Source organism: Rhinoraja longicauda, chromosome 29 (genome assembly GCF_053455715.1).
Source record: "Rhinoraja longicauda isolate Sanriku21f chromosome 29, sRhiLon1.1, whole genome shotgun sequence".
Lineage (NCBI taxonomy): Eukaryota > Metazoa > Chordata > Chondrichthyes > Rajiformes > Arhynchobatidae > Rhinoraja > Rhinoraja longicauda.
The window spans coordinates 435574-462491 of record NC_135981.1 but is presented as its reverse complement, the minus strand read 5'-3'; the positions used below and the strand labels follow the sequence as shown (position 1 = coordinate 462491).

At 53.1% G+C, this 26918-nt stretch overlaps 1 protein-coding gene and 1 long non-coding RNA gene across 6 annotated transcripts; one reads left to right on the top strand and one right to left on the bottom strand.

Moving 5' to 3' along the window:
- LOC144607641 (neurogenic differentiation factor 2-like) lies at positions 1–10336 on the bottom strand. Of its 5 annotated transcripts, XR_013549119.1 has the most exons (3): positions 9694–9996; positions 3270–3395; positions 1–3178 (listed from the first exon to the last, which is right to left on the bottom strand). XR_013549119.1 is itself a non-coding variant. In XM_078424613.1 (2 exons), exon 2 carries the CDS (start codon positions 8578–8580, stop codon positions 7477–7479), a length of 1104 nt encoding a protein of 367 aa, XP_078280739.1. In that variant the 5' UTR covers positions 8581–8585; positions 10095–10336; the 3' UTR covers positions 6441–7476. The 5 variants fall into 5 exon arrangements, 4 of the variants coding, with proteins under 4 accessions (XP_078280739.1, XP_078280737.1, XP_078280736.1 ...); XM_078424613.1 differs by lacking the exons at positions 1–3178; positions 3270–3395; positions 9694–9996 and adding exons at positions 6441–8585; positions 10095–10336; XM_078424611.1 differs by lacking the exons at positions 1–3178; positions 3270–3395 and adding an exon at positions 6441–8585 and having other exon boundaries at positions 9694–9973.
- Positions 9770–26714, top strand: LOC144607642 (uncharacterized). The gene is made up of 3 exons (XR_013549120.1): positions 9770–10212; positions 22318–22458; positions 25994–26714. It is a non-coding gene; the product is annotated as an uncharacterized LOC144607642 (long non-coding RNA).
- The last annotated feature ends 204 nt before the right edge of the window (positions 26715–26918 follow it).

Genomic DNA, 26918 nt, shown 5'->3' with positions numbered 1-26918 from the left:
AGAGAGAATTTTGTGAATAAATCGATTTGTACCAGCATCTGCAGTTATTTTCTTATATGAGCTAAATCTAACTCTCTATTGATAGCATCCAGTGAATTGGCCTCCACTGCCTACTGTGGCAGAGAATTCCACCCTCAATGGCAATAATGCCCTTCCTCAAATTAGGAGACCGAAATTGCACACAATACTCCAGGTGTGGTCTCACAAGGGCCCTGTACAACTGCAGTAGGACCTCCTTGCTCCTAAACTCAAATCCCTCTCGCAATGAAGGCCAGAATGCCATTAGCTTTCTTCACTGCCTACTGTACCTGCATGCTTACTTTCAGTGACTAATGTAAAAGCAAACCCAGATCTCGTTGCACCTCCCCTTTTCCTAATCTGACACCATTCAGATAATAATCTCCCATCCTGTTCTAGCCACAAAAGTGGATAACCTCACATTTATCCACATTATACTGCATCTGCCATGCATCTGCCCACTCACACAACCTGCCCATGTCACCCTGTAGCCACATAGCATCCTCCTCACAGCTCACACTGCCACCCAGCTTTGTGTCATCCGCAAACGTAGAGACGTCACATTTAATTATCTTGTCTAAATCGTTAATATATATTGTATTATTAATATATTATTAACTGGGGTCCCAGCACGGAGTCTTGCGGTACCCCACTAGTGACCTCCTGCCATTCTGAAAAGGACCCGTTAATTCCTATTCTTTGCTTCCTGCCTGCCAACCAGTTCTCGACCCTTGTCGATACTTTACCACCAATACCATGTTCTCTAATTTTGCAGACTAATCTCTTGTGTGGGACCTTGACAAAGGTTTATTGAAAGTCCAGACACACCACGTCCACTGGCCCTCCCTTATCCATTCTACTCGTTACATCCTCAAAAATTCGAGAACATTAGTCATGCATGATTTCCCCTTGCTGACTTTGACCGATCCTGTCACTGCTTTCCAAATACGCTGCTATAACATCTTCAACAATCGACTCAAGCATCTTCCCCACTGCGTTTGGGTTTCTCTTCCCCGTTTACTTTCTCCCTCCTTTCTTAAAAAGTGGAGGTACATTGGCCACAGTCCACAGGAACTGACCCAGAGTCGAGAGAACATTGGAAACTGATCACCAATGCATCCACGATTTCTAGGTCCTCTGGGATGCAGACCATCGGGCCCTGGGGATTTATCTGCCTTCAGTCCCAACAATTTACCTAACACCATTTCCTGACTAATGTGGATTCCTTTCAGTTCATCCCTCTCACTAGATCCTCGATCCCTTGGTATTTCTGGGAGATTGTTTGTGTCTTCCTTAGTGAAACCAGAACCAACGTATTCGTTTAACTGTTCTGCCATTTCTGGTGGTGGTGGGGGGGGTGAAGGCAGGAGTGCGGGGAGGGGTGGGCTGCGGGGCGGCCGAGCCGAGCCGGGCCAGGGGGTGTAAGCTTGGCTGTACATTGGGAATGTGTAGGAAGGAAGTGCAGATGCTGGTTTGCATCGAAGATATACACAAAATGCTGGAGTAACTCAACGGGAAAGGCAGCATCTCTGGAGAAAAAGGAATAGGAGACGTTTCGAGTCGTTTCGCTTCTTGACGAATGACCCGCTGACTTACTCCAGCACTTTGTGTCCATCTTTGATATAAACCAGCATCTGCAGTTCTTTGTTACTACGTTTAACTGGCTGGGAATGGGTTGTTTAATCTGTCTGTAAAGATTTGCTTTATGTCCATTGGCATCTGGATATTAGACCGGAGGCGTACAGAGATTGTACCTTCACATACAAGTCGCCACTACATCGATGGGTGGTGAAGGGAAGGTCTTGCTTGACAACTGCTGGAATTCTTTGAAGAAGTAAATAGCAGGACAGACAAAGGAGAGTCAGTAGATGCTGTTTACTTAGATTTTCAGAAAACCTTTGATAAGGTGCCCCACATGAGGCTGCTAAAGAAGCTGAGAGCCCACGCTATCAAAGGGCAGCAGAAAGGCTGGATGGCAGAAGACAAAGTGTGGCAATAAAGGGGGGCTTTTCTGGTTAGCTGCCAGTGGACTAGCAGAATTCTGCAAGGGTCGGTGCCGTGGCCGCTACTCTACACGTTGTTATTTAAAGATTTGGATGAAGGGATTGAAGGCTTTGTGGCAAAGTTTGCGGATGACACGAAAGTAGGTTGAAGGGCAGGTAGTGCAGAGAAAGCAGGGACTCTGCAGAAGGACTTGGACAGGTAGGGAGAGTGGGCAGAGAAGTGTAAGATGGAATATAGTGTAGCTAAGTGTGGAGTCATGCATTTTGGTCGCAGGAATAAAGGCGTAGTCTATTTTCTAAATGGAAGAGAATCCAGAAATCTGCGGTGCAAAGGGACTTGGGAGCTGGTGCAGGATTCCCAAAATGTTAATCTGCAAGTCGAATCGGTAGTAAAGAAAGCAAGCTCAATGCTAGCATTTATTTCAAGAGGGTTTGTATACAAAAACAGGGATGTAATGCCGAGCCTCCATCAGGCGCTGGTCAGACACATTTGGAATATTGTGAGCAGTTTTGGGCACCGTATCTGAGGAAGAATGTGTGGACTCTGGAGATGGTCCAGAGGAGGTTTACAAGAATGATCCCAGGAATGAGTGGGTTAACCTGCGATGAGCGTTTGTCGGCACTGGGCCTGTACTCGCTGGAGTTTAGAAGAATAAGGGGGGGACCTCATTGAAAAATACAGAACAGTGAAAGGCCTGGATAGAGTGGATGTGGAGAGGATGTTTCCACCAGTGGAAGAGTCTAGGACTAGAGATCACAGCCTCAGAATTAAAGGACGTTCTTTTAGGAAGGAGATAAGGCGAAATTTCTTTAGTCAGAGGGTGGTTAATCTGTGGAATTCTTTGTCATAGAAGGCTGTGGAGACCAAGTCTGTGCATATTTTAAGGCAAACATACATAGATCAGGTGCCAGAGGTTAAGAGGAGAAGGCAGGAGAATGGGGTTCGGAGGGAGAGATTGATCAGCCATGATTGAATAACGGAGTAGACTTGATAGGCCGAATGGCCTAATTATATTGCTATCCCGTATGACCTTATGACATGTCCGTAGCGGCATTGTGGTTGGCGTTCCTTCCACAAACAGGGGTCACCGCCCCTTGAAGGAGTCGTTTATGCCGCTTCTGAGCATTCGGGCAGTGATTAGTCGCCGCCGCGGCAGCTGCGGGGTTTAAATGCAAGCAGTTTAATAAATCTGTTTCCTTTCGGCTTCTCCCTGTAACCGAACCACAAACACTCGATTGTGAAATCACCTGGTGTCGGCAGGTGAGGAGCCCTTACTAATCTCCCCGTAGTCTCGCCAGAAACACCGCAATAATCTGCCCCTCGGCTCCGCTCGGAGACACTAAACGCCGCATATTCCCATCGCCTCCACGTCTCTGGAACGAATAAACAATATAGCCATTATTATATCGATCTGACCATCGCTGCGGTAATCGAAGTTCCCCCCATAAACACCGACATGGATGTTAGCGCCAATGTACCGAGACACCAATGTGTCACCAATGTTGACAGCCGCCGTCTGCTTCACTCCGGCCGGCCGGGAGCGAGCGGCTTTCACCAACGGACAGTCTGAAGAAGGGGTCTCGACCCGTAACATCACCATTCCTTCTCTCCTGAGATGCTGCCTGTCCCGCTGAGTTACTCCAGCATTTTGTGTCAATCTGAGATAAACGAGCATCTGCAGTTTTTCCCTCCGCAAGCCCGTCTCCTGTTGCCGACTCGAAATAAACCGCCTGTTTGCTTTGGCTTGTTACTCGATTATTATTCTAGAATTTTCTGGTTAATATAAGCAGAGGAATTTAAACAGTTTCTGGAAAATCGTTTATCGCCGAGATGGAGGTGCGGCGGGGATCGATCGCAGGTTTCCCCCGGCTCCGGCCCCCCGGCGGATGGGAAGTACACGGGGAGCGGGGTGGGGGTGGGGAGATAGGGAGCGGATGGGAAGTACACGGGAGCGGGGTGGGGGTGGGGAGATAGGGAGCGGATGGGGGGGGGGGGAGTTGGAGGGGCGGCGATGGGGGTGGGGGGTGAGAGGGAGCGGGGGTGGGGGTTGGGGTGGGGGACGGAGAGGGAGCGGGGAGAGGGTTGGGGTGGAGGGGCGGGGGTGGGGGGTTGGGGGTTCGGGTGGGGGGTTGGGGGGTTCGGGTGGGGGGGGGGTTGGAGAGGAGATGGGGGGAAGGTAAGTGACCGAATTTGCAGCCGTTCCGAGTGGCCGCGAACCCGGGATAAAGAGGAAAACAAGGGAAGCAGAGCGAGATTGACTCCAGATTTTATTTACCAGTAGGAAGCACAGTGATCGACTCTGATCAAAATCATCAGAGTCCGCGGCAAATAATCTCAGACCCGGAACATGGCGAACAACACACGACGCAAACTGTCCAACTTTACATTTTAGATTTAAGGCAAGGAAGCAGAGGGCATTTAAATATCAAACCTGTTACAAAATAAAACTCACAGCTCCATGTTATGTGCAGTTACATCAAACGATGAGAGTCAGAGGGATCTAAACATCAAACAGCAATTTACAACATGTCCCCGCCGGCGGACAAGCCAAGGCCGCGGCGTCTGTCACTGGGCGCAGGAAACGGTCCGGAGCGCAGGGTCCGAGCTGCGGGAGGGGGGGGACACGGACACCGGAGAGTGAATCTCTCTGCGTCCAGTCTGCAGAGAGGCCCAGAGGGGGGGGGGGGGGGGGGGGGAGGGAACGCCATCATCAACAGTTCGCTTTCCGCTGTGCAGAGCGCCCGCCCCCACCCACCTAGTCAGACCCCACCTGTGACCCGGGACAACCCCGGACGATGATATATAGTTACAACCATGCAGAACACGAAACAATCCAACTAAGTAATCTGTGCAAAGTTCAGCTGTAAACATATTTAAGTGCATAATTCCGTAATATTCATACACATTAAATAATATATACAGTCTGGGCATCGACCTGCCTGGATGCGGTTGGCCCGCGTTGTTTACGGGTCAGTAATGTCCAGTCTCACCGAGCGGACAGTGCGGCCACGGTGCCCCGCTCCAACCCATCAGGCCAATCCTGGGGCGGGCCGGGCCGGGCCGGGCCACTCCGCGCTGACCTCTGGTGTTCTCGCCGCTCCGGACCCGGGACTTGAGGAGCAGTCGGTGGACAAGCCGCTCCATTCACTGTCTGTCAATTCAATCCCAGTCGCCTTTCAACATTGGATCGCATTTTAAACCGAGACAGTTCTGCTGGAGGAAGCGGCCCGGAGTCTCAACATAACGAAATCCCGCATCTAATCCGGTAATCCCACCGCGATGGATTGTTACAGGTTTCGGGCTGGGAATCTGCTACTAAACATCCTCCCGGTTTCCAGACGCCGTTTCGTTCGCCGTCGGGACCGGGAGCGGTGCTTCTCGGAACCGCTGTCATCATTAATTTTGTAAACATCAAATGGCAGTGTAGGGTTGTGGGCGCGGGCGGCAGAGACACCGGGCACGGCCCGGTACAGCTCGGCTCACACCGGCAGCCGTGAAACCACCGCCGATTCACTGGGGCACGGATGGGAACCGGCGGGACAGGCTCGGCGCCGCTCGCTTACACTTGGCAATATTTAAAATATCAGCAGAATTTTTGCTGAATTAAATCTCAGATTTCCAGAGGTGTCATCAACCTATCGGCGCGGCCTGTGGGTTGGGGTACGCAGAGTGCGGCGGCGCCCCACGAACCCCCACCCCCACCCCCTCTCCCCCCCCCATTCCCCGCCTGCAATACTCTCGGGGATGGGGCAGAACGGGGCCAGACCTGTTTCACACAGTCAGGCCAAACAGATCTAATCTCAAGCCTCACCACCCACCCACCTCCACCCCCACCCCTCCCCCCAACACCCCCTCCCCACCCCTCCCCCCCCCAACACCCCCTCCCCGACACCTCACTCCCCCTCAACACCCCCTCCCCCCGACCGCTCACTCCCCCACCCAGGCATCCCCCACCCAGACTCACACTCACCCCCCTCTCTCTCCCCCCCCACACCCAGACTGACCCCTCACTCAGCCCCCCCCCCCCCCCCCGCCACTCCCATCCCCTGTCCCAGACTGGCCACTCGGACCGGCATGGAAGGTAATTGCTCCAGTTCCAGGCTTTCCCTCCCCCCCATTTACCCCAGGGAACAGTCTCCGTCCCTCCCCCCCCCCCATTTACCCCAGGGAACAGTCTTCATCCCTCCCCTCCCCATTTACCCCAGGGAACAGTCTCCGTCCCTCCCCCCCCCCAATTTACCCCAGGGAACAGTCTCCGTCCCTCCCTCCCCCCTCATTTACCCCAGGGAACAGTCTCCGTCCCTCCCCCCCCCATTTACCCCAGGGAACAGTCTCCGTCCCTCCCCCCCCCCCCATTTACCCCAGGGAACAGTCTCCGTCCCTCCCCCCCCTCATTTACCCCAGGGAACAGTCTCCGTCCCTCCCCCCCCCCATTTACCCCAGGGAACAATATCCGTCCCAAGGAACGATTCCGCAGGTTCGGCCCAGGGGGCTTGGCTGAGAATATGCTCTGAATTATTTAGTCAGAGAGACGGCGACCGCGCGCACACTACCTGCCGGTAATAGCGGGCTACCGTCACGGTCAGTCCGGCACCACCCGCCCCATGGGCCGAAGACCCGCCGCCGGTGAGATCTCAGGCGGGGGGGGGGGGGGGGGTGCGGGGAACCTCGGCCCGGGTAGTCCCGGCTCAGCTCGGCACACTGATGAAATGTGAGCTCAGGCGGGCGGGAGGGAGAGGAGGTGAGGGGAGGGGGTCTGAGCTTGCTCAGGGGTGATAGGTTAGAACGGGGGGGTGGGGGCGTTGACAGTTCGTTGGCGAACAGCCGAGGGCGAAGCGGGATCGGAACCAGGGGAAGGGTTTAGCTCGGACGCGCGGATTCCGTGTGGAGATGACCGGAGAGAACGGGGCGGAATTTTAAAATATTCTCTTGTGCACAACCAGAGAATTTTCAACACGCATCTTACAAAAAATCTGTAACAAAACTGGTCCTTCACGGGTAGAAAATTTCTCAGAAGGTTCCTGGAAAAATAATAGAATTTGTTTCTGTTTGAGTCGCCGCCAGCAGAAGATTGAAACTGCGGTCTGTGCGAGTTCGCATGGGACATCATACGGCCATTCGGCCCTGCTCGGAGTGAGTCCTGGCCGACAGAATCATTTAATATTTCCACTTGCATAGATTTCCGTTATTGCTTTACCGGGAGATCGCGCGGGCTCCGTTTCCTAACACGTTGGGCCCGGTGTTGGGAACGAGCGGCGCGGCCAGAGCTGGCGGCCCGGTCACACACACTAACAACACAAGGACGCCGGGCAGCGACCCCCACCCGCGGAAGCACTGAACACTTTTAGTGAGTTCCACAAATCTCCAGCGGCCGAATCTGCGCTCTGCGGCCGCCCGCTCGCTTCTCTCACTCCCCTTTGCGAGGCCCGGCGGCCCCGATCCGGCTTTCCCCCTTTAGTTGTGGAAGAAAGTGCTCATTTCCTCGTAGGCCGGCGGCCGGTCGCTCTGCAGCAGCGCGTCGTAGGGCGCCATGCTGTCGGAGTGGAGGGCGGAGCGCAGCGCCGAGCTGCTGAACAGGAGGCCAGGAGGCGGCCCGCGGGACCCGGGCAGAGCCGAGTAGTGCATGGTGTAGTGGTAGCCTTTGTCGTGGTCTGGCGACGAGTCTGGCTTCATGGGGTAGCCGCCGTCGGTGCACAGCGACGGGCTCAGCGGCCCGTCCATCTCGGAGCCGGCGCAGTCGGGAGACACGTTGCCGCACAGGTGGTCGAATGGGCCGCAGTAGGGGTGCGAACGCAGCGGGTGCGCGCTCGGCATGCCCGCGGGCTGGCACTGGGGGCTCGGCAGTCTGGCACAAGAATAGCTGTAGGGGTGCATCGGGAAGGAGGAGTTGGCGGCGTGCAGCCGGCCCGAGTCCGGCGGGGGCTCGCTGATGAAGTTGCGAGAGTTGAGCTGCAGGCAGCCGGCGACCAGGTTGGTGGTGGGCTGCGAGAGGCCCTTGCACAGAGTCTGCACGTACGACAGCAGATCCGGGCGCTTCCCCGAGCGAAGGATCTCCGACAGCGCCCAGATGTAGTTCTTGGCCAAACGCAGCGTCTCGATCTTGGAAAGTTTCTGCGTCTTGGAGTAGCAGGGAACAACTTTACGCAGGTTGTCCAGCGCCGAGTTCAGGTCGTGCATTCGGTTCCGCTCTCGGGTGTTGGCTTTCTGCCGCCGCTGTTTGAAACGCTCCACCCGCGCCTTCGTCATCTTCCTCCGCTTCGGACCCCTTTTCCGCGGCCTGCCGCCATCTTCCTCTTCCCCTTCCGCCTCCTCTTCCTCTTCCTCTTCCTCTTCATCTTCGTCCTCCATCGCCGTCTCGCCTTCCTCCTGCTCCGGAGTGGGACTCAGTCCGTCGTCGCCCTGGCTCTCCCGGGCCTCCCGCGAGTCGCCCTCGCCCTCGCCCTCGCCCTCGCCCTCGGCTCGGCTCCGCTCCTCGTCGCTATCGCTCTCGGCGGCCCAACTAGCGAACTTCTGGAGGCCGGGGATCAGCGGCGAGTCGCTGAACAGTCTGGTCAACATGGTCCCTGCAACGGACAACCGTCACACTTTGGTAAAGATGGCTAGCGGTGAACCCGCGCAGCGCCGCCGCCGCCCACACCCGCCTCCGGCCCGACCCCCGCCCCGGACCCCCGCACCGGACACGGCCCTGAGCTCAGTCCCAGCCCCGACCCCCGCCCCGGACCCCAGCCCCGACCCCCGCCCCGGACCCCCGCCCCGACCGCCGCCCCGAACGCCGCCCCGAACCCCCGACCCCCGCCCCAACCCCCGCCCCGGACCCCCGCACCGGACCCGGCCATGACCTCAGCCCCAGCCCCGACCCCGGCCCCGGACACGACCCTGACTTCAGTCTCAGCCCCGACCCCGGCTCCGGTCCCGGCAACATCCCGAACCCAGGCGCGGCTGCGGCGGCTCCGCTCCCCACACCCACCCCCCAATAGTTTCCAAGGTGCGCTCATTGCCCCGCCCCGCTGATGCCGCCGCTGCAGGTAACCGGTCTCGCCCCACAGCCTCTGTCCCAGGGAAGTGCCCGGGAATCGGGGGCTCGGATCGAGAGCCGCCCCCTCCCCTCTCCTTCTCCCCCCCCCCCCTCGCCCCGTCGGGAGCGGAAACACACCGGGAATTCTGCGGATTTCTCGCACCACCCCCTCCCCCCTCCCCGTCCGCAGGTTTAACGATTGATCGGAATGAATCGATCTGTTCGATGTTCTCGCCGCTTCCCGGGTCGCCGCGGCTGCCCGAGTCTAAGGACATTATCTGCACTTTGTCGTATCGGGCACGCAACGGTTTGTGTAATTTCTGCAGCAAACGGTAAATAATTGGAGAAGGAACGAGAAACCTGCGCCGGGAAAAATCGCCGCCCGCTCCCGGTTATTTGTTCAAATTCGATCGGGGGAAACTTACAACGATTTTTCCTCCCAATTATTTAGGTTCTTTCTTTAAGAAAACAGCGAACCGAGCGGCTGTTGGCTAAACCTTTATCTAGAATCGTTTCCATGCCCCGTTCGCCCCGACCGCGCCGCTTTGTAAACAGATTAATTCCGGAATAATTGTTTTAACGGGTGCGGGTTTGGGAGCGACACTCGTTTGCCGCCCGGTACCGGCGGGACGGCGGCGCGTTGTCTCCGGACGTACCTGCGGGGAGAGGGGGCGAGGCGGCCGGGCCTCAGCTCATTGTTCCACCGGCACCTTCTGGGATTAGCTGGTTCGTTAAGGTCCTGGGAGTCTGGCAAATCCGCTCATCGCCAACCTATCGACAGCGGAGAGTGGCAGCTTCGCCAAACTGCGCTAGCAGCTTGAGTGCCAGGCCATATGCCAGCACGCCATTGGCAGCGCGCATCACATGAGACGCACTGATTGACATGCGCTCGCATTCGCAGCGCCCGGCGTCCCGGGGGAGCGCACCGGCCATCTGTCGCAGCCCGCGTCTGCGGCTACAACCAGCCCCGCACTGAGGACGAGACTACAGCCCGACCGCGCCCCCTCTCCCCACCCCGCCCGGCCCGGCCCGGTCCGGCTCCGCTCCCCGCCGTCACCTCGCTCTCCGTTCGTTGACCTTCGCGACCGAGGATCGTTCTGTCCATCTCCTGCAACACGGTACCCACCAACCGGATCGGCGCCGGCACATGGACCGCTCGCCTGCGCTGTAATCGGGTGAGTTTGATCTTTATGGAATCAAGAACCCGTCTCAGATTTGGCCAAAGTCCAATCCGCACAAACTCTTCCAGCGCCCCGTTCAGCCCGGGGTAAAGCTGCACCGCCCGGCGACCTGCACTCCCTCCGCTCTCCCACATGTGATACAAGTTACACTTGCCCGGACACGTCGTGTTTCATTCACCGGTTACCGTGTGTCCGGCGCATCACCCCCACCCCACCCCCCCACCCCCATTCTCCTGCCCCCTCAACCTCGCTCCCCACACGCCCCGTCCCCGGCTGGAACAGTGTTGCCCACAGCCGGCGGCTGGATCTCTCTCTCTCTCTCTCTCTCTCTCTCTCTCTCTCTCTCTCTCTCTCTCTCTCTCTCACACACACACACACACACACACACACACTCACTGACACATACACACACTGACCTACACACAGACACACACAAAGGCACACACACACACACACACTTATCACACCCACGCATACATACACTCACACTCACACACTCACCACACACACACACTGACGCACACACATACGGACACACACACACACACACACACACAGACAAATACAGGCACACACCTGCACACACAAACACAGACGTACACACACTAATACACAGACACAGACACTTACACATAAACACACACAGCCACGGACACACACACGCACACACACACACACACACACACACAAACGAACACTCAAAGAGACATAGACACACAAACACAGACACAGATATACACGTACGCTTACACACACACATATTCTGTCTCTCTCTCTCACACACACACACGCACACTCACAAACATAGACACAGTCACACACACGCTCACACCCACACATTCACGGACACACACTCACAGGCACACAAACAGACACACACGGACACACACACACACACTGACACACACACACATACACTCCACACACACACACTCACTCACACACTCACACACACTAACACTGACACACTCACACACCCACCCACATACCGGCACACACACACACACACACACACACACAGACACACACACACACACACACACACACACCCACACACACACACACACACACACACACACACACACACACCCGCACACACTCACACACACACACACACACACACACACACACACACACACACACACACAAACAGGGGGGGGGAGTTTGCACTGCGTTGATTTACCCCCCGATGCAGACTATTCACGGTGAGCCCGGCATCTATATATTTATTCCCCTTGCATTTGCCCTGTGTATTTGGCGTTTGTTTTTTTCTGCTGCTCGGTGGAATTTATGGCTGTTTATCCGCACGGACGCGGGCGCGGTGACACCGGGCAGGACGCCGGCCGTGTACCGTCACCTGCGCGTCACCCCCCCCCCCCATGGAAGTAACTCCTGTGTTGTACAAGCTGTGCGTCCCACACAACACAACCAGCTGCCCGTGGAGCCGCTGTAGTTAGAATGTCGGTAAATATGTCCCGGTGTTTCGCCGTGAAATGCTGTCACGTAGTCGAGGTGCGCTCGTGCGCGGTGGTGCACGACTTGCACACGGCCTCGTGACATTTACACGATGCATTTCCTGTGTATATTTTACTAACCTGATGTACTTTTGCACGACAATAACATGTCAATTAACACTCCCTTGTGACGCTTTATCCCCTCTGTCCAGACATGCAGTATTTACATTGTCCGACAATTTAATACGTAACGTTTATTTGCAGATGATGATTGCATTTACCTGCAGGCGCTCGCTCTATCCTCCCCTAACCCGCTGTCTGTTTGCCGTTGACAATGTACCGGCACGGTAGGCCGGCCTCGCCACGCCGTCTCAGCGTCTGACAACCGGCGGCTCCGCGGGTGCGGACACCGCCACCTTTCTGACGCTTCCGTTCAGTTTAACTTATTGACACGTGTACAGAGGTACAGTACAAAGCTTTTGTTGCGTGCTAAAGTCAACAGAAAGACAATGCGTGTAGGAAAATAACTGCAGATGCTGGTACAAATCGAAGGTATCACAAAATGTTGGAGTAACTCAGCGGGTCAGGCAGCATCTCTGGAGAGAAGGAATGGGTGACGTTTCGGGTCGAGACGTTTCGGGTCGAGACAAAGACAATACATGGTTACGACCGAGCCGTTTACTGTGAATAGACACTAGATGCAGGAGCGTTGCTTCTGTTACATTTGCGGTAACGGTTCTGGTTCTAGTTCTGGCTGATTTATGCGCAAACACCTTAGTGGGTAACTCGCGCAGGTCGGAGTGAGTAGAGTCGTGATTACATTTTGAAGCGACAGGTGAAACGGTTCGGCCGCTACTCTGACCCCCCCGGTCGCCGCCGCCCAGCGTACACCTACATTTGCCCGCTCTTTGTCCAAGACCCATCGGCTAGGAACCCTCGCCCCTGGTCCTCTCAACTCCACGCTTCCACCATAATCCCGCTCCCCCACCTCCCCTTCACCCCCCCCCTCTCCGGTCTGTGCGGCCTGAGCCCGGATAACGACGCAACGCCTCAAGAATCCAAAATGTTTAATTATCGACTGACATTCTTGCAATGAAATTCTTACTTGCTCACGGCTACAAAACAGGCCCGTAAACACAACAACATAGTGATAAATAGACACACAAAGAACATTTAAATAAACCAATAACCACAATACTGGTGCTAAAACCCTCCAGTCCTCAAACTCTCATCCATTCAGCTGCAGTGACGCGGGTTCGATCCGCGCTGTCCGTGTGGAGTTTGCACGCTCCACCTGCAACAGCGTGGGTTTTCCCCAGGTGCTCTGGTTTCCTGCCACACCCCAAAGGCGTTGGAATACCCCCCCCCCCCCCCACACACACACACACACCTCCGTGGATGCCAGGAGAATGCAGAGGGGCGAATGATGAGGAAAATGTGTCGGAAAATTAAAACAAAGCTGCAGATGGCAGACATTATAAACAGAGCAGAGAGACGGAGTTAACGTTCCAGGCCCGAATTGGGGAAGAGATGGAAAAGGTGAAGTTAAATTGCAGCGGCGGTGGGAGGGATGGATCGGACAAGGGGGTATCTGAGTGTGTGGGACCACGGCCAGGGGTCAATGTTGTCTGCCACGGTAGCGCATCGTTGGAGCAGGTGCGGATGTGAACCGGAGAGCGAAAATCCCGAGCCAGAGTTACATTTACAGACATTGACAGCGGGAACCCGATCGAGCAAATTACCTAAAGTTGGAGAACTCGTTATAGAATCTCAAACGCTGCCGCACCTTCAGATAGACGAGGAATTGACGAGGCGATAGATGAGGGCGGTGAATCCGTGGGATTCATTCCCACAGACGGATGTGGAGGCCGTCATTTAGTATTTTTAAGGCGGAGATTGACAATGTTCGTGATTAGTACGGGTGTGAAAGGTTACGGAGAGAAGGTGGGAGAATGAGGTTGAGAGGGAAAGATAAATCAGCCTTGATTAAATAAGAGTAGACTTGATGGGCAGAATGGCTTCATTCGGCACCTATGAATTATGAACATATGAGGCGTTATTCCTCATCTACCCGGGCTCCGGTTAAACCGTGCAGAATGCGAGTGAAAATGACAGCAAACTGCCGATGGTGGAAACTTGAAACAAAATAAGCAGAGAAACAAAATTAATGTTTCACGTCCGAACTGGGAAAGAGACTGAAAGGGTGATTTTAAATTAAAGAGACGGTGTAAACAGCATCTGTAGTTCCTTATGTCCATAATGTGAATACTGTGGACGGGGGTTTGATGCTGGGCACGACAGGGTGGGCCGAAGGGCCTTTGTCCGTGTGACCCGACTCAGTCTGACCCCGGGATCCGCGTGTACAGGGTCAACGCCGTGGCGAATACGCGGCGCTTTGTGCCTCTTGTACTCTGCAGAATCATGCAACACCCGAGCGACGGGCGGGAGAGATTTCAAAGGGACCTGAGGGGCAAATCTTTCACTCAGAGGGGCGGCGGGTACATTAACGTTTCTCTTTCGATCTGAAACATTAACTTTGTGATTCTCCAGCATGTTCTATTTCGTTTCATCTTTGCAGAGGAGGTAGTTGGGGGAGGTACAAGGGGAACATTTAAAGTATATTTGGACAGGTCCTTGGACAGGAATGGAACTGGTTCAGGAAGGTTGGTCAGCATGGAGGCGTTGGCCGAAGGGCCTATTTCCCTGCTGTATAACCGTATTAGCTTACAGCATCATAAACGCTGTACATGTTGAGACTACAGTACTCTGGACTCTGGCTGGGTTGAGAACGGGCTGTCTGAGGAAGGAACTGTGTGTAACTGTTTCGGTCAGAGAACTGCGAGAACCCAAGTAACGGGGAATTGACCTGAACACAGCGGGTATTGTAAAGGTTCTGGAGGTCAGGCAGTATCTGTGGAGATAGGACGTTAGCTTCGGGTCAATGACTGACGGGGAGCGTGGTGGGGAGAGACGGGGGGGAGGGAGGGGGGCGGTTCGGGGAGAGGACAGTAATGGTCATGTCATTCCTAGAGTTGGAAGTTTACTGTGAGAAAGTGCGGGATGCCCGTGACTGGCGATCTGTGGAAGGCGGCGGTCGGTTCTTCGAGCGAACCAGGTACCTCCCCGCACCCCCCATCCACCCCCCCCCCTCCAACTACACCCCCCCCCCCCCCCCCCCCCCGGCCGCCTTTGCCAGGAGAGGCTGTGTCCCCGGGAACGCGGTCGGCACTGAGGGCTTTTGAGGACGTTGAAACGAGGGGCCAGCGCGGGCCGATTATCCAGAGATCAGGATAATCCGGATTAGAGGCTCAGACAATCCATCCATCCGGCCTGTGCACTCCAATCGCCTAGTAAAGCACCAGCGAGCTTTAACTAAAGTTGACCTGTTTCACTGATTGCCGCGGACAGCCGGGAAGTGTCTGCTCCCGTACACAGGAGACAGGGGGGGGGGGGGGGGGGGTTGGGGAGAGATGGGGCGGGGGAGAGGGAGGGGTCGGTGTGGCTAGGGAGCCGGGATCGGGATGGGAGGGTACGGGAGAGGGAGGCGCACAGAACAGGAGCCGGCCCGACAGGAACGCTCAAGGGTCAGGGAGAGACGTGACGTTTACAAAGCCTGGGGCCGCTAAACGTTGTACAATATGGTGAGCAATGAGGTCTAATACAGTAACAGAGCCTTCACCCTGTGCAGGGCATCATGAAAAATTAAACGTGAGTGAATCCTATCCTTCCGAATTCTCTCCAATAGTTTCCTTCCCGCTGTTATGAGACCCATCGGCATATAATTTATTGGATTATCTCTGTTACCATTTTTAAACAATAGGCCGAGATTGTCTCCTCTCTAACCCTTGAAAGGACACAACGATCTACCCCACTAATCTTCTCTGTTGCCTCTCAATAACCTGCGATACTTGCCACCAGGCCGCGGGCATTTACCCGCTTTCATGTTGTTCTTGATCCCAACATCAGCTTGTTGTTCTCAAACTGCCCGGGTAAATTAGTGATCACACTGATCACACTCTTCTTCTCCACCGTGAACGCAGGTGCAATGCACTCGTTCAGAACCTCGCCTACGTCCTCTGATCTAAGCAGAAATTCTAACCTTTCTCCTTGAGTGGTTCCACCCAATCCCGAGTTACCTTCTCGTTTGGAATGTATAAAATGTCTCGGGTTCTCCTTAATTCTGGTGCCAACGACGTTACGTGACTCCTTTAGCTCTCAGAGGCAACAGGGGTAGAACTCGCTCTGACTGATTGTACTGTACACATTACAATCTTATATTTGTACTGTATGTATATACACACTATACAAGTTGTGCAGGAAAATAACTGCAGATGCTGGTACAAATCGAAGGTATCACAAAATGCCGGAGTAACTCAGCAGGTCAGGCAGCATCTAGGAGAGAGGGAATGGGTGACGTTTCGGGTCGAGACCCTTCTGCAGTCAGAAGAACGTCACCCATTCACTCTGTCCTAGATGCTGCCTGACCTGCTGAGTTACTCCGGCATTTTGTGATACCTATATACTATACAATATTATACTTGTACTATACAAGTATATACGTACTGTAGAATATTGTACTTGTACTATATATTTGTGCTGTACAGAATTGTACCGGAGGCTTTGCCTGGCAGCAGCTAACAGAAGAGCGATTGTTCTCAAAATCTCTGTAAAGCGTCTTTGAGTATATGAAAAGCGCTATATAAATAAAATGTATTATTATTATTATTATTATTATAGTGAGGTGTAAAAGCCACTGGTCTGTGGTGGTGAATGCTTTTCATTTCCATCATATTGACTGGGACTCAGTGCAAAAGGCTTAAACGGGCAGAATTCGTTAGGTGTATTCGAGAGGGGTTCGTGAAACAGTGTGTGGGTTGTCCGAGTCGAGGAGGGACTAAAGAGGACCTTTTATTGGGGTCGGTCCTGGCCGGGTGATTGGTGTGTGTGGAGCCCCGCACTCTCCACCCCATCCTCCACCGCCGTCCGTGGCAATGAATTTCACAGATTCGCCACCCTCTGACTAAAGAAATTCCTCTTCATATCCATTCTAAGTCATGTTTTAAACATTTTCCAGCCCCATGTTTGTAAGACCCCCATCCCTTCACCCTCCGCTGGCATCGGTATCGATGTGGACCGGTCTCCAGGATGCGCTGCCGTCTCCCAACCACTGCCTTGGCCTTGCGCGCGCACTACAGGTCCAGCTGTGGGGCTGTGAACCGCTTGCTCTCAGCTGGAGATGAGATGCCTGCAGCTGATGACCGGCCCATACGATTTACCTCCTGCACCCACGCACAGCTCACACACTTCAGCAACTTCACCACCAATTTTCATCCTGCACTCAAATTTACTTGCACCATCTCCGACACCCCCTCCCCTTTCTTGATCTCGCAGTCTCTATCACAAGAAATAGACTATTGACTGACGTCTCTACAAACCCACTGACTCCCACAACTACCTCGACTGCACTCCTTCCCATCCTGCTTCCTGCAAAGACTCTATCCCCTACTCCCAATTCCTCCGTTTACGCCGCATCTGCGCCCAAGATGAGGTGTTCCCTACCTGGACATCCGAGATGTCCTCATTCTTTAGGGAATGGGGATTCCACTCTTCCATCATAGATGTGGCCCTCACTCGTGTCTACTCGGTACCCCACAGATCCACTCTACCCCCCCTCCCAGTCGCAACTAGGGAGAGTCTCCCTAGTCCTTACCTTCCACGCCATGAGCCGTCGCAAACTACACATAAGCCTCCGAAATTTTCGCCACCTCCAACGGGATCCCACCACTAGCCACGTTTTCCCATCTCCACTCCTTTCCACCTTCCGCAGAGACCGTTCCCTCTGCAACTCCCTGATTAACCCATCCTTTCCCACCCAAACCACCCCCTCCAGGTACCTTCCCCGGCAACTGCATGATATGTCCCTTTACCTTCTCCCTCGACTCTGTCCAGGGACCCCAACAGTCCTTTCAGGTTAGGCAGGGGTTCACTTGCACCTTCTCCAATCTCATCTACTGTATCTGTTGTTCAAGATGTGGACTCCTGTACATCGGTGAAACCAAACGTAGACTGGGCGATCGGCCAGTCTCTGCCTAACATGAAAGAGCTGTTAGGGTCCCTGGACAGAGTCGATGGAGAAGGTAAAAGGACATCTCCTGCAGCTCAGCCCGCCTGAACCTACCTGATCTCACGGTTGCTAAACACTTTAATTCTCCTTCCCATTCCTAGCCAGACCTTTCTGCCCGAGGTCTCCTCCATTGTCAGTGAGGTTAAACTCAAATTGGAGGAACAGCATCTCATATTTCGCTTGGGCAGCTTACAGCCCAATGGTATGAATATTGATTTCTCTCACTTCAGGTAGCCCCGGCATTCCCTCTCTCTCTATCCCTCCCCCACCCAAGTCGCACCAGCTTCTCATTTCCACCAACAAACAGCTGACAAATGGCCTGTTTCCTTTATCATCCGTTACCGTTTTTGCACATCTTTCATTCATTGTAATTTTTCTCTCCAGATTACCGTCTATATCTCTCGTTTCCCTTATCCCTAACCAGCCTGAAGAAGGTTCTCGACCCGAAACGACACCCATTCCTTCTCTCCAGAGATGCTGCCTGTCCCGCTGAGTTACTCCAGCATTTTGGGTCTATCTTCGGTTTAAACCAGCATCTGCAGTTCCTTCTTACACACACGATTTACCTTCACCCTAACCTCCTCAAACCCCACTAACTTCACACTCCTGATACAAACCCCAGCTACTGTTATCTCGCTGCACCACTCGTTATTCCAGAATAGCCCAAGTCTCCAGTAAACTCCTCCCCACCACCTCGATTCTTGAATCTAAAAGACATAGAAGCACGTCATTAAAACTAAGCCATTCCCCTTGTTTCCTCTAAACATCAATCAAACATTCGCTCTCTCTTCTCTCAAACTTCTCCACTGACCTCCCCCACTCCTGATCCTTCAACACGAGCCGCCAACGTCTCACCCAGCTCACACGGTGGGTGATATTGTCAATGCTTCTACTTCAAGCGTTCTCGCACCTTGTGCTTCAACCCCTCGGTATTCACCCTGGCCTGTTTGTGTGAAACTGCCTCCCGAACCGGCTGCTGTCACTCCGTAACACCCGTTTGGATACCCGCCCGATTAGAACGGATTCGTCTTCTTAAGACCATGTTCATAAATCATCGGAGCAGAATTAGGCCATTCAGCCCATCAAGTCCACTCCGCCATTCTATCATGGCTGATCCATCTTCCCCTCTTAACCCCATTCTCGTGCCTTTTCCCCATAAACCCTGACACCCGCACTAATCAAGAATCTATCTATCTCTGCCTTACAAATATCCACTGACTTGGCCTCCCACAGCCTTCTGTGGCAATGAATTCCACAGATTCACCACCCTCTGACTAAATAAATTCCTCTTCAACTTCCTAAAGAAACGCCCTTCTATGCTGAGGCTGTGCCCTCTGGTCCTAGACTCTCCCACTAGTGGAAACATCCTCTCCACACCCACTCTATCCACTATTCGATCACCAGCGATATTCCTATCTGACTGACAGTTGTAATTGCTCACCGTGGCATGAGCCTTCGTCGTGGTTAATCCCAGCACCTCCTCCCCGTGTGATTACCCGATCCGCGTCTACATCACTAGTTTACCATTCCAACCTTCTCCTCTCAGTTCTTATAGATACGGCGTCGCTAGGCAACGACACAAGGAAACAATTTCACTACCAGCTCCGATGATGCTCCGCGCTGCTTCGCCACCGCCACTCTCGACCTTCCCACTCTCTCCACTTTAACACCGACACCCGGCACCACCAGCAGAAATCTCTGTGAAGAGTTGGCTGGCGAAAGCCACTAACTTTGGTCCGCGCCACACACTCTGTTCCTTAGCAACTGAAACATTCTTCACCCTGGCAACTGAACGAAACTGTTCACAACCTTGGTGGCATCTTTTGATTTTAAGAAGAATTTCTGACTTTAAATCATTACACACCTCTACTTCTATTTCTGTAAGACTGCGCAACTTCAGATTTGACTTCCCCCCTCCCCCCCCCCCCCCCCCCTTTCGGCCCCGTCACTGTGACTGTGCCGAGGCATTCCAGGTTATAACCTCCCATATGCGTATCCTCGACAACTAACTTCACCCGATGCCTGGTATTCTAACCTCTACCTTCCCATAACCCACCCTATCCGCACTGGCCCCCAGGTGCGCGATTAAGCTCTGGATATGGTCCAGTATTGTCCCTACGCCAGTTGGACTGTCCACATAGTGTTTCATGAAGTCACGTTCTTGCTTTATGGAACGTCGGGGCATCAGGAGGGTTCTGGTAGAAGGATTTAACACAGAGTGGTGGATGCCTGGAGCGCGTGGCCAGGTGGGTGGCTGGAGCACGCGGCCAGGTGGGTGGCTGGAGCACGCGGCCAGGTGGGTGCCTGGAGCACGCGGCCAGGTGAGCACGCGGCCAGGTGGGTGGCTGGAGCACGCTGCCAGGTGGGTGGCGAAGGCAAATACGATAGTGACATCGAGGAGGCTTTTGGATAGGCCCATGGATATGCAGGGAAGTGAGGGCTGACATTCTGCGGTGGGGGTCTGTTGCTGTGCTTTACTCTGCTATGTACTGGCAACATTCTAATATTGTGACATCTACTGAAGCTCTCAATGCTCCCGTTCTCTGTAACAGACTTCACATCGACGCTTCGTGAATTATGTATTCCTCTGCACCAACGTGTTGTTTCGCCATGAATTAAATCCCTTCATTGGAGTTTGGTCCGAGCAATACCACGGTTTTGGTGCCACAGCCAAGGTGTTGTTTGGAATGGGTTGTAACATTTTGGTGTTACAGTGCTGGGCTGACATGTTGTGGTGTTGAGTTTGAGATTGATATTTCAGAGTAGTAACTGGTTAGACTGCAGATGCTGGTTAATACATCAAGCACACAAAGTGCCGGAGTAACGCAGCAGGTCAGGCAGCATGTGTGGAGAACATGGATAGGTGACGTTTCTGCTGAAAACCCTTCTTCAGATTGAGTGTAAGGGGGGAGGAGAAGAAAGCTAGAAGAGGGAGGGGCAGGGCAAAGCGTGACAGGTAACCTATACATCTGATATGTCGGTGCGACAGTATTGAAATGTTGGCGTGTTGCTTTGCCGAATGATTGGAGGATTTAATTGGGTCCGAGGTGTGTGCCATGGAGTCATAGAGTGATACAGTGTGGAAACAGGACCTGCGGCGCAACTTGCCCACACCGGCCAACATGTCCCAGCTACACTAGTCCCACTTGCCTGCGCTTGGTCCATATCCCTCCAAATCTGTCCTATCCATGTACCTGTCTAACTGTTTCTTCAACGGTGGGTTAGTCCCAGCCTCAACTACCTCCTCTGGCAGTTTGTTCCATACACCCACCGCCCTTTGTGTGAAAAAGTTACTCCTCTGATTCCTATTAAATATTTTCCCCTTCACCTTGAACCGATGTCCTCTGGCTCTCGATTCCCTTACTCTGGGTAAGAGACACTGTGTTGGTTGTATTGTGTTTTTATAGATGTATTTTGGTTGAGTTGTTGGAGTGTTTGCATTGCAGAGTTGATATTGGGCTTGGCTTGCTGCTGTAGATGTGTTGGGCTATGTGTCGATGTGTTAGTGTTGGATCATTGAAGAATTAGGCTGGTGTGCAGTTATAATGGTGCTGTGTTTGTGTGGGGCGCTGGTCTGGCGTGTTGGGGGTTTAAAAGAGGGTTGTTTGGGTACTGGTGTGAGCGCGGTGGTCTTCTTGGGTATTGATGTGTTGGGTGGGCTCTGAGATGTTGATGTTGAGAAACATATTCGGAATGATGGATCGTTGGTAGAAACAAATAACTGCAGATGCTGGTTTGTACCAAATATAGACACAAAGTGCTGGAGTACCTGAGTAGGCCAGGTAACATCTCTGGAGATGAAGAATATGTGACCTTTCCGGTCAGGACCCTTCTTCAGACGTTGGAACGTTGGTGAGAAGATTCCTGTTACGCGGCCCGGGAGCTGAGGGTTTTGGCTCGCCTCTCGTCCAGATGCTGCCTGACCGCCAGACGTTTTCCCACTTCTGTAACAACTCTGTTTCTCCTGTGTCGGAAGGAATTGCAGATGATGCTTTATACCGAAGATAACCACAATCTGCTGGAGTAATTCGGCGGGTCAGGCAGATCTGAAGAAAGGTTCCGATCCGAAACATCACCGATCCATGTTCTCCACAGATGCTGCCTGACCCGCTGTGTTACTCCAGCACTCTGTGAAACGTCACCTATCCATGTTCTCCACAGATGCTGCCTGACCCGCTGAGTTATTTCCAGCACTCTGGATCTATATTAGTTTCTCTTTCTCATTTAGTTCCGATCTCCAGCCGCGGCTCTTTGCTACGACCACCAGTTCCAGTTAGTTTCCCCTTTGTCTCTCACTAATCTCTGTTTGCGCCGCCCTGTTTCTGAAATGTCCGCATGATTTGTTTCTCCACAGATGCTGCCTGACCTGCCGGGACTTTGCAACATGTTCCGTCCCTCTTCCACTGCACGCAGTGTGTTTTTAAGTCCCAAGTTTAAATCACACAATCTGATTAAAGGCAGCATTGAATGGTTCCAGCTGGTTACTGGAGTGAGCATTGATTAAACAATTTATGTTTGTAGTCCCTTTGCACAGATCAGATTTTCCCGGGATTACGGCGCAATCTGTGATCAGGAAGGACATTCGCCGTTTACCCCTCTGATGGATAATAAAGGATTATATCGTGTTGTTACTTGCGAGCAAAGCACCAAGGCAAATTCCTTGTATGTATACGTTTTTGCCTAATATAATTCATTCAATTCAGTTCAGTTCAGTTCAGTTCAGTTCAGGAGACGCGATTCCCACACTGGGGCAAACTGCTTCTGTGTTGCAAATGCTGTATATGGTTCACCCTCCGCATTGAATCTAGATTCGCTTGTGATATGCAGGACTATAAACTGACCCATTGGAATTACATTTAGTAATATTCCCACAGTCTGCACATCTCAACACAGTCTTAAAGGACCAGACATCAACGAAACAGAAGAGATTAACAATAACATGATCTGCATTAATCATTGGCCATGTGGGGTTTTTGACGGAAGCATGCCGGGGAGGTTCAGCTTTCAACTGAAAATTCTAACAACCCTCATTTCAATGTTGTCATGAAGTTATAGATGGTCGCTGCAAAGCTGCTTGTATTAATATTGACACCGAATACTGTTCACTGTTAACCGGGCACCGCATTTACCACCAGCAACGGTCTCTGACACTGAGCATTGGACTCTGGACACTGGACACTGAACACTGGATACTGGACACTGGACACTGTGCGTGGACACTGGGCACTGGACACGGGGCACTGGGCACTGTGCACTGGGCACTGTGCGTGGACACTGAGCATTGTACTCTGGACACTGAGCATTGGACTCTGGACACTGGGCACTGGACACTGGATACTGTACACTGGACACTGTGCGTGGGCACTGGGCGCTGGGCACTGTGCGTGGACACTGAGCATTGTACTCTGGACACTGAGCATTGTACTCTGGACACTGGGCACTGTGCGTGGACACTGAGCATTGTACTCTGGACACTGAGCATTGGACTCGGGACACTGGGCACTGGACACTGGATACTGGACACTGGACACTGTGCGTGGACACTGTGCGTGGACACAGCATCGGCACTGAGCACTGGGCACCGACACTGGGCATTAGGCGTCGACACTTGGCACTGACAGAATGCACCGACGCTGGGCACTAAGTACTGGACACTGGGCACTGACTGGGCACTGGGCACTGGGTACTGGAGACTGGGCACTAACACTGGCATGGACACTGGACATCAACGCTGGACACTGGGCCCAGACTCCGGTCACCGACAGCATGTCTGGTATTGATCATCTTATACCAACCATCGACACCAGGCACTGTGCTTTGAGATTGCTGTTGCAAAATCGATGCACAATGAAAAGCCATTGACAGAGTCATCCAGCACCGAAACACTCCCTGCAGCCTAACTGGACCATTGCGACCAAAATACCTATCTACACTAGCCCCACCTGCCGAGCTTGGCACATATCCCTCTAAATCTTTCCCATACGTGTACTTGACCCAATGTATTTTAAATGCTGTTATAGTCCCTGGATCAACGACCTGCTCTGTCAGCTCACCCACCCCTCACCCCCCACCCCCCACCCCCAACCCCTCACCCCAACCCCCATCCCCCCACCCCACCCAACCCCACCACCCACCACCCACCACCACCACCCACCCCCCACCACCACCACCCACCCCCCACCACCCACCCCCAACCCCTCCCCCCCAACCACCATCCCCCCACCATCCACCCACCACCATCCACCCCCCACCACCCCCACCCCCACCCCCAACCCCTCCCCCCCAACCCCCATCCCCCCACCCCACCCATCCCCACCACCCATTCCCCACCACCCACCACCCCCCCCCCCCCACCCCCCCCCCCCCACCCACCCGCCACCACTCACCCTCTTTGTTAAAAAGTTCCCTCTCAGTTTCCCATTAAATATTTCCCTCTCACCTTAAACCTATGTTCTCTGGTTCGTGATTCCCCTACCTTGGGTAAAAGCCTCTGTGCATTCACCCGTTCTATTCCTCTCATGATTTTATACACCGGAAGATCACTCTCGCCTCTTGCAACAAACGGTGAAGTGGACAAGAGAAAGGCAGATTGATGCAAAGCGATGCACTTTGGGAAGTTAAGCCGGCGCATTAGTATTGCTAGTCATGTTCAGGAGCAGAATTAGGCCATTCGGTCCATCAAGTCTATTCTGCCATTCAAACAGGGCTGATCTATATGGCATGACGTATATATAATTAGACACAAAATGCTGGAGTAACTCAGCGGGACAGGCAGCGTCTCTGGAGAGAAGGAATGGGCGACGTTTCGGGACGAGACCCTTCTTCAGACCCGAAACATCACGCATTCCTTCCCTCCAGAGATGCTGCCTGACCCGCTGAGTTACTCCAGCTTCTTGTGTCCCATAGTAAATCTAGACGGCACCGGCGTAAGGTGAGAGGCAGGTGATTTAAAAGGGATCTGAGGGGTAAATGTTTCACACACGGTGGTTGGCATCTGGAACGAGCTGCCAGAGGAGGTGGTGGTGGCAGGAACATAACAACATTTAAGAGGCATCTGGACAGGTACTTGAATGAGTGGAGCCCAGGGAATTAACGCAGGCGAGTGGGATTGGTGCAGATGGGCACCGTGGTTGGCATAGAGGGTCTGTTTCTGTTTATGTGCCATGTGGCGGCTCGATGACACACAGAGTTCCATGTGGACAGAATATTAACCCTCACTGTTCGGGCTGGAACTCGGTGTTATACACAAGGTGCCGAGCAAGCGACGGAGACGGGGTGATATTTCGCCGAAGTATGGCGCATCTTTGAGTCCAGTTGCCTGGGTGGGGGACAGTTATTTAATATGTTCAGATATATTTCTGCTGTGGATAAATGGGGAAGAGGTGTGCTGGGCACATAGTGGAGGTAGTTGAGGCAGGTAATATAACAGCATTTTAAACACATTTAATCAGGCACATGGATAGGGGAGGTTCAAACGTAGGCTAGTGTAACCAAGGGCATCTTGGTTGGCAAGGACCAGCTGGGCCGAAGGGACTGTGTCCGTGATGTATGCATGACTTTGTGACTGGCAAATATACCACAACCATCGTCCTGTGTAGGAAGGAACTGCAGATGTCGGTTTACACCGAACATAGACACATCATGCTGGAGTAACTCAGCGGGACAGGCAGCATCTCTGGACGCTGAAGAAGAGTCTCGACCCGAAACAACGACCACTCCTCCTCTCCAGAGATGCTGCTTGTCCCGCTGAGTTACTCTAGCATTTTGCAGTAACTTGGTCCAATCGTCCTGCTGACCGGTGGAGCAGGCTCGGGCGGCCCAATGGCCTGCTCGCACTCATATTCCGTATGTTCCTAGGGTCACTGGCACTGGCACGGGTTCCAGAGCGAGTCCCAGGCGAGCTGGCAGCGAGTCTGCTGCGCCCCGCATACAACAGATGGCAGCTCCAAATGGTGCAGCAGCTCGCAGCTCACAAAACCCGCACCGGATCTCCGCAACGCACCAATCCCGGACTGGAGGAAGAATCTAGCGCGCAAAGTCCTGATTCCTAAATGGATTCACCGCCTAAACACCTCTTCAATCGAGAATTCTAATATTTTCTGTTCTGATAATATTTAATTATTAACTATTTAACGTTAAATATTCTACTTCCCTCGGATGCTGTTTTATCTCCAATATTTTGCGTTTGAACCAACAGACAAAGCCCGAAATGGAATTAGCGGTCCCACTTCACAGGTGGGATTGGAGTCAAAAATGCCCTGCACAAAGCACGGACTGGAGTCAGGAATCCTTGCACAACCCGGACTGGAGTCAATGACCCATACACAAGGTCCGGACCGAACCAGAGACTGACAGAATGTCCGGACTGGAGTCAAAGTCCGGGACGCAACTCCCGTACTGGAATAAAGGGCATCATGAAAAGCCCGGAGCGGAATCATGGACCTAAAGCGAAGCTTATCTGGACTCCGATGAACAGATTCCAACTGGGATTCAGGCGGCGGGACTGTGACCGCTGAGAATCTCACGTTTCTCATTCATCCCTTTCATTCCACTTCTTTGAAAAATAAAGGCAGTGGATTTTGTCCAAATATCCCCGCATTTCTCCCCCATTATTTTTGTATCTGTGTAATTTCCGGGCTGTTATCAATGCTCTCTGTTTTCGTTCAACCTTGCTCTCTGCACACCGCTGTTTGTTTTGAGCTGCAGTTTTATGTTTTTCTGTGATTGAACCCTCGCCCTCTCTCTCTGTCCGGTCAGTGAACGTGTTTACTGATATGAGCTGGCGGTCTGTCTCGCTGCGCCGGTGATGCGGGAGTCCCGTGCTGCCGCCGACTCCCTGCGCGTCTTCATCTGCTCCAACGTTTCCACTTCGCTTCATCCCAACATCTGACAAGACAAACTTCTCATTTCAGAGTAATCACGCGGCTGCACTAATTGCACATGCAAATATGCAAATTTGTATTAATTAATTACTATACTAATTAGTTCTGCGGTATTTTCAAGTAATAAATCATCTCGCAGTGGCGGCGATGCAGCAGAATCGTCCATTTACAAAGCGCATTAAACGTTCATAACAACGGAGCAAGTTCACCGACACACGTTGACACACACACACACCAGCG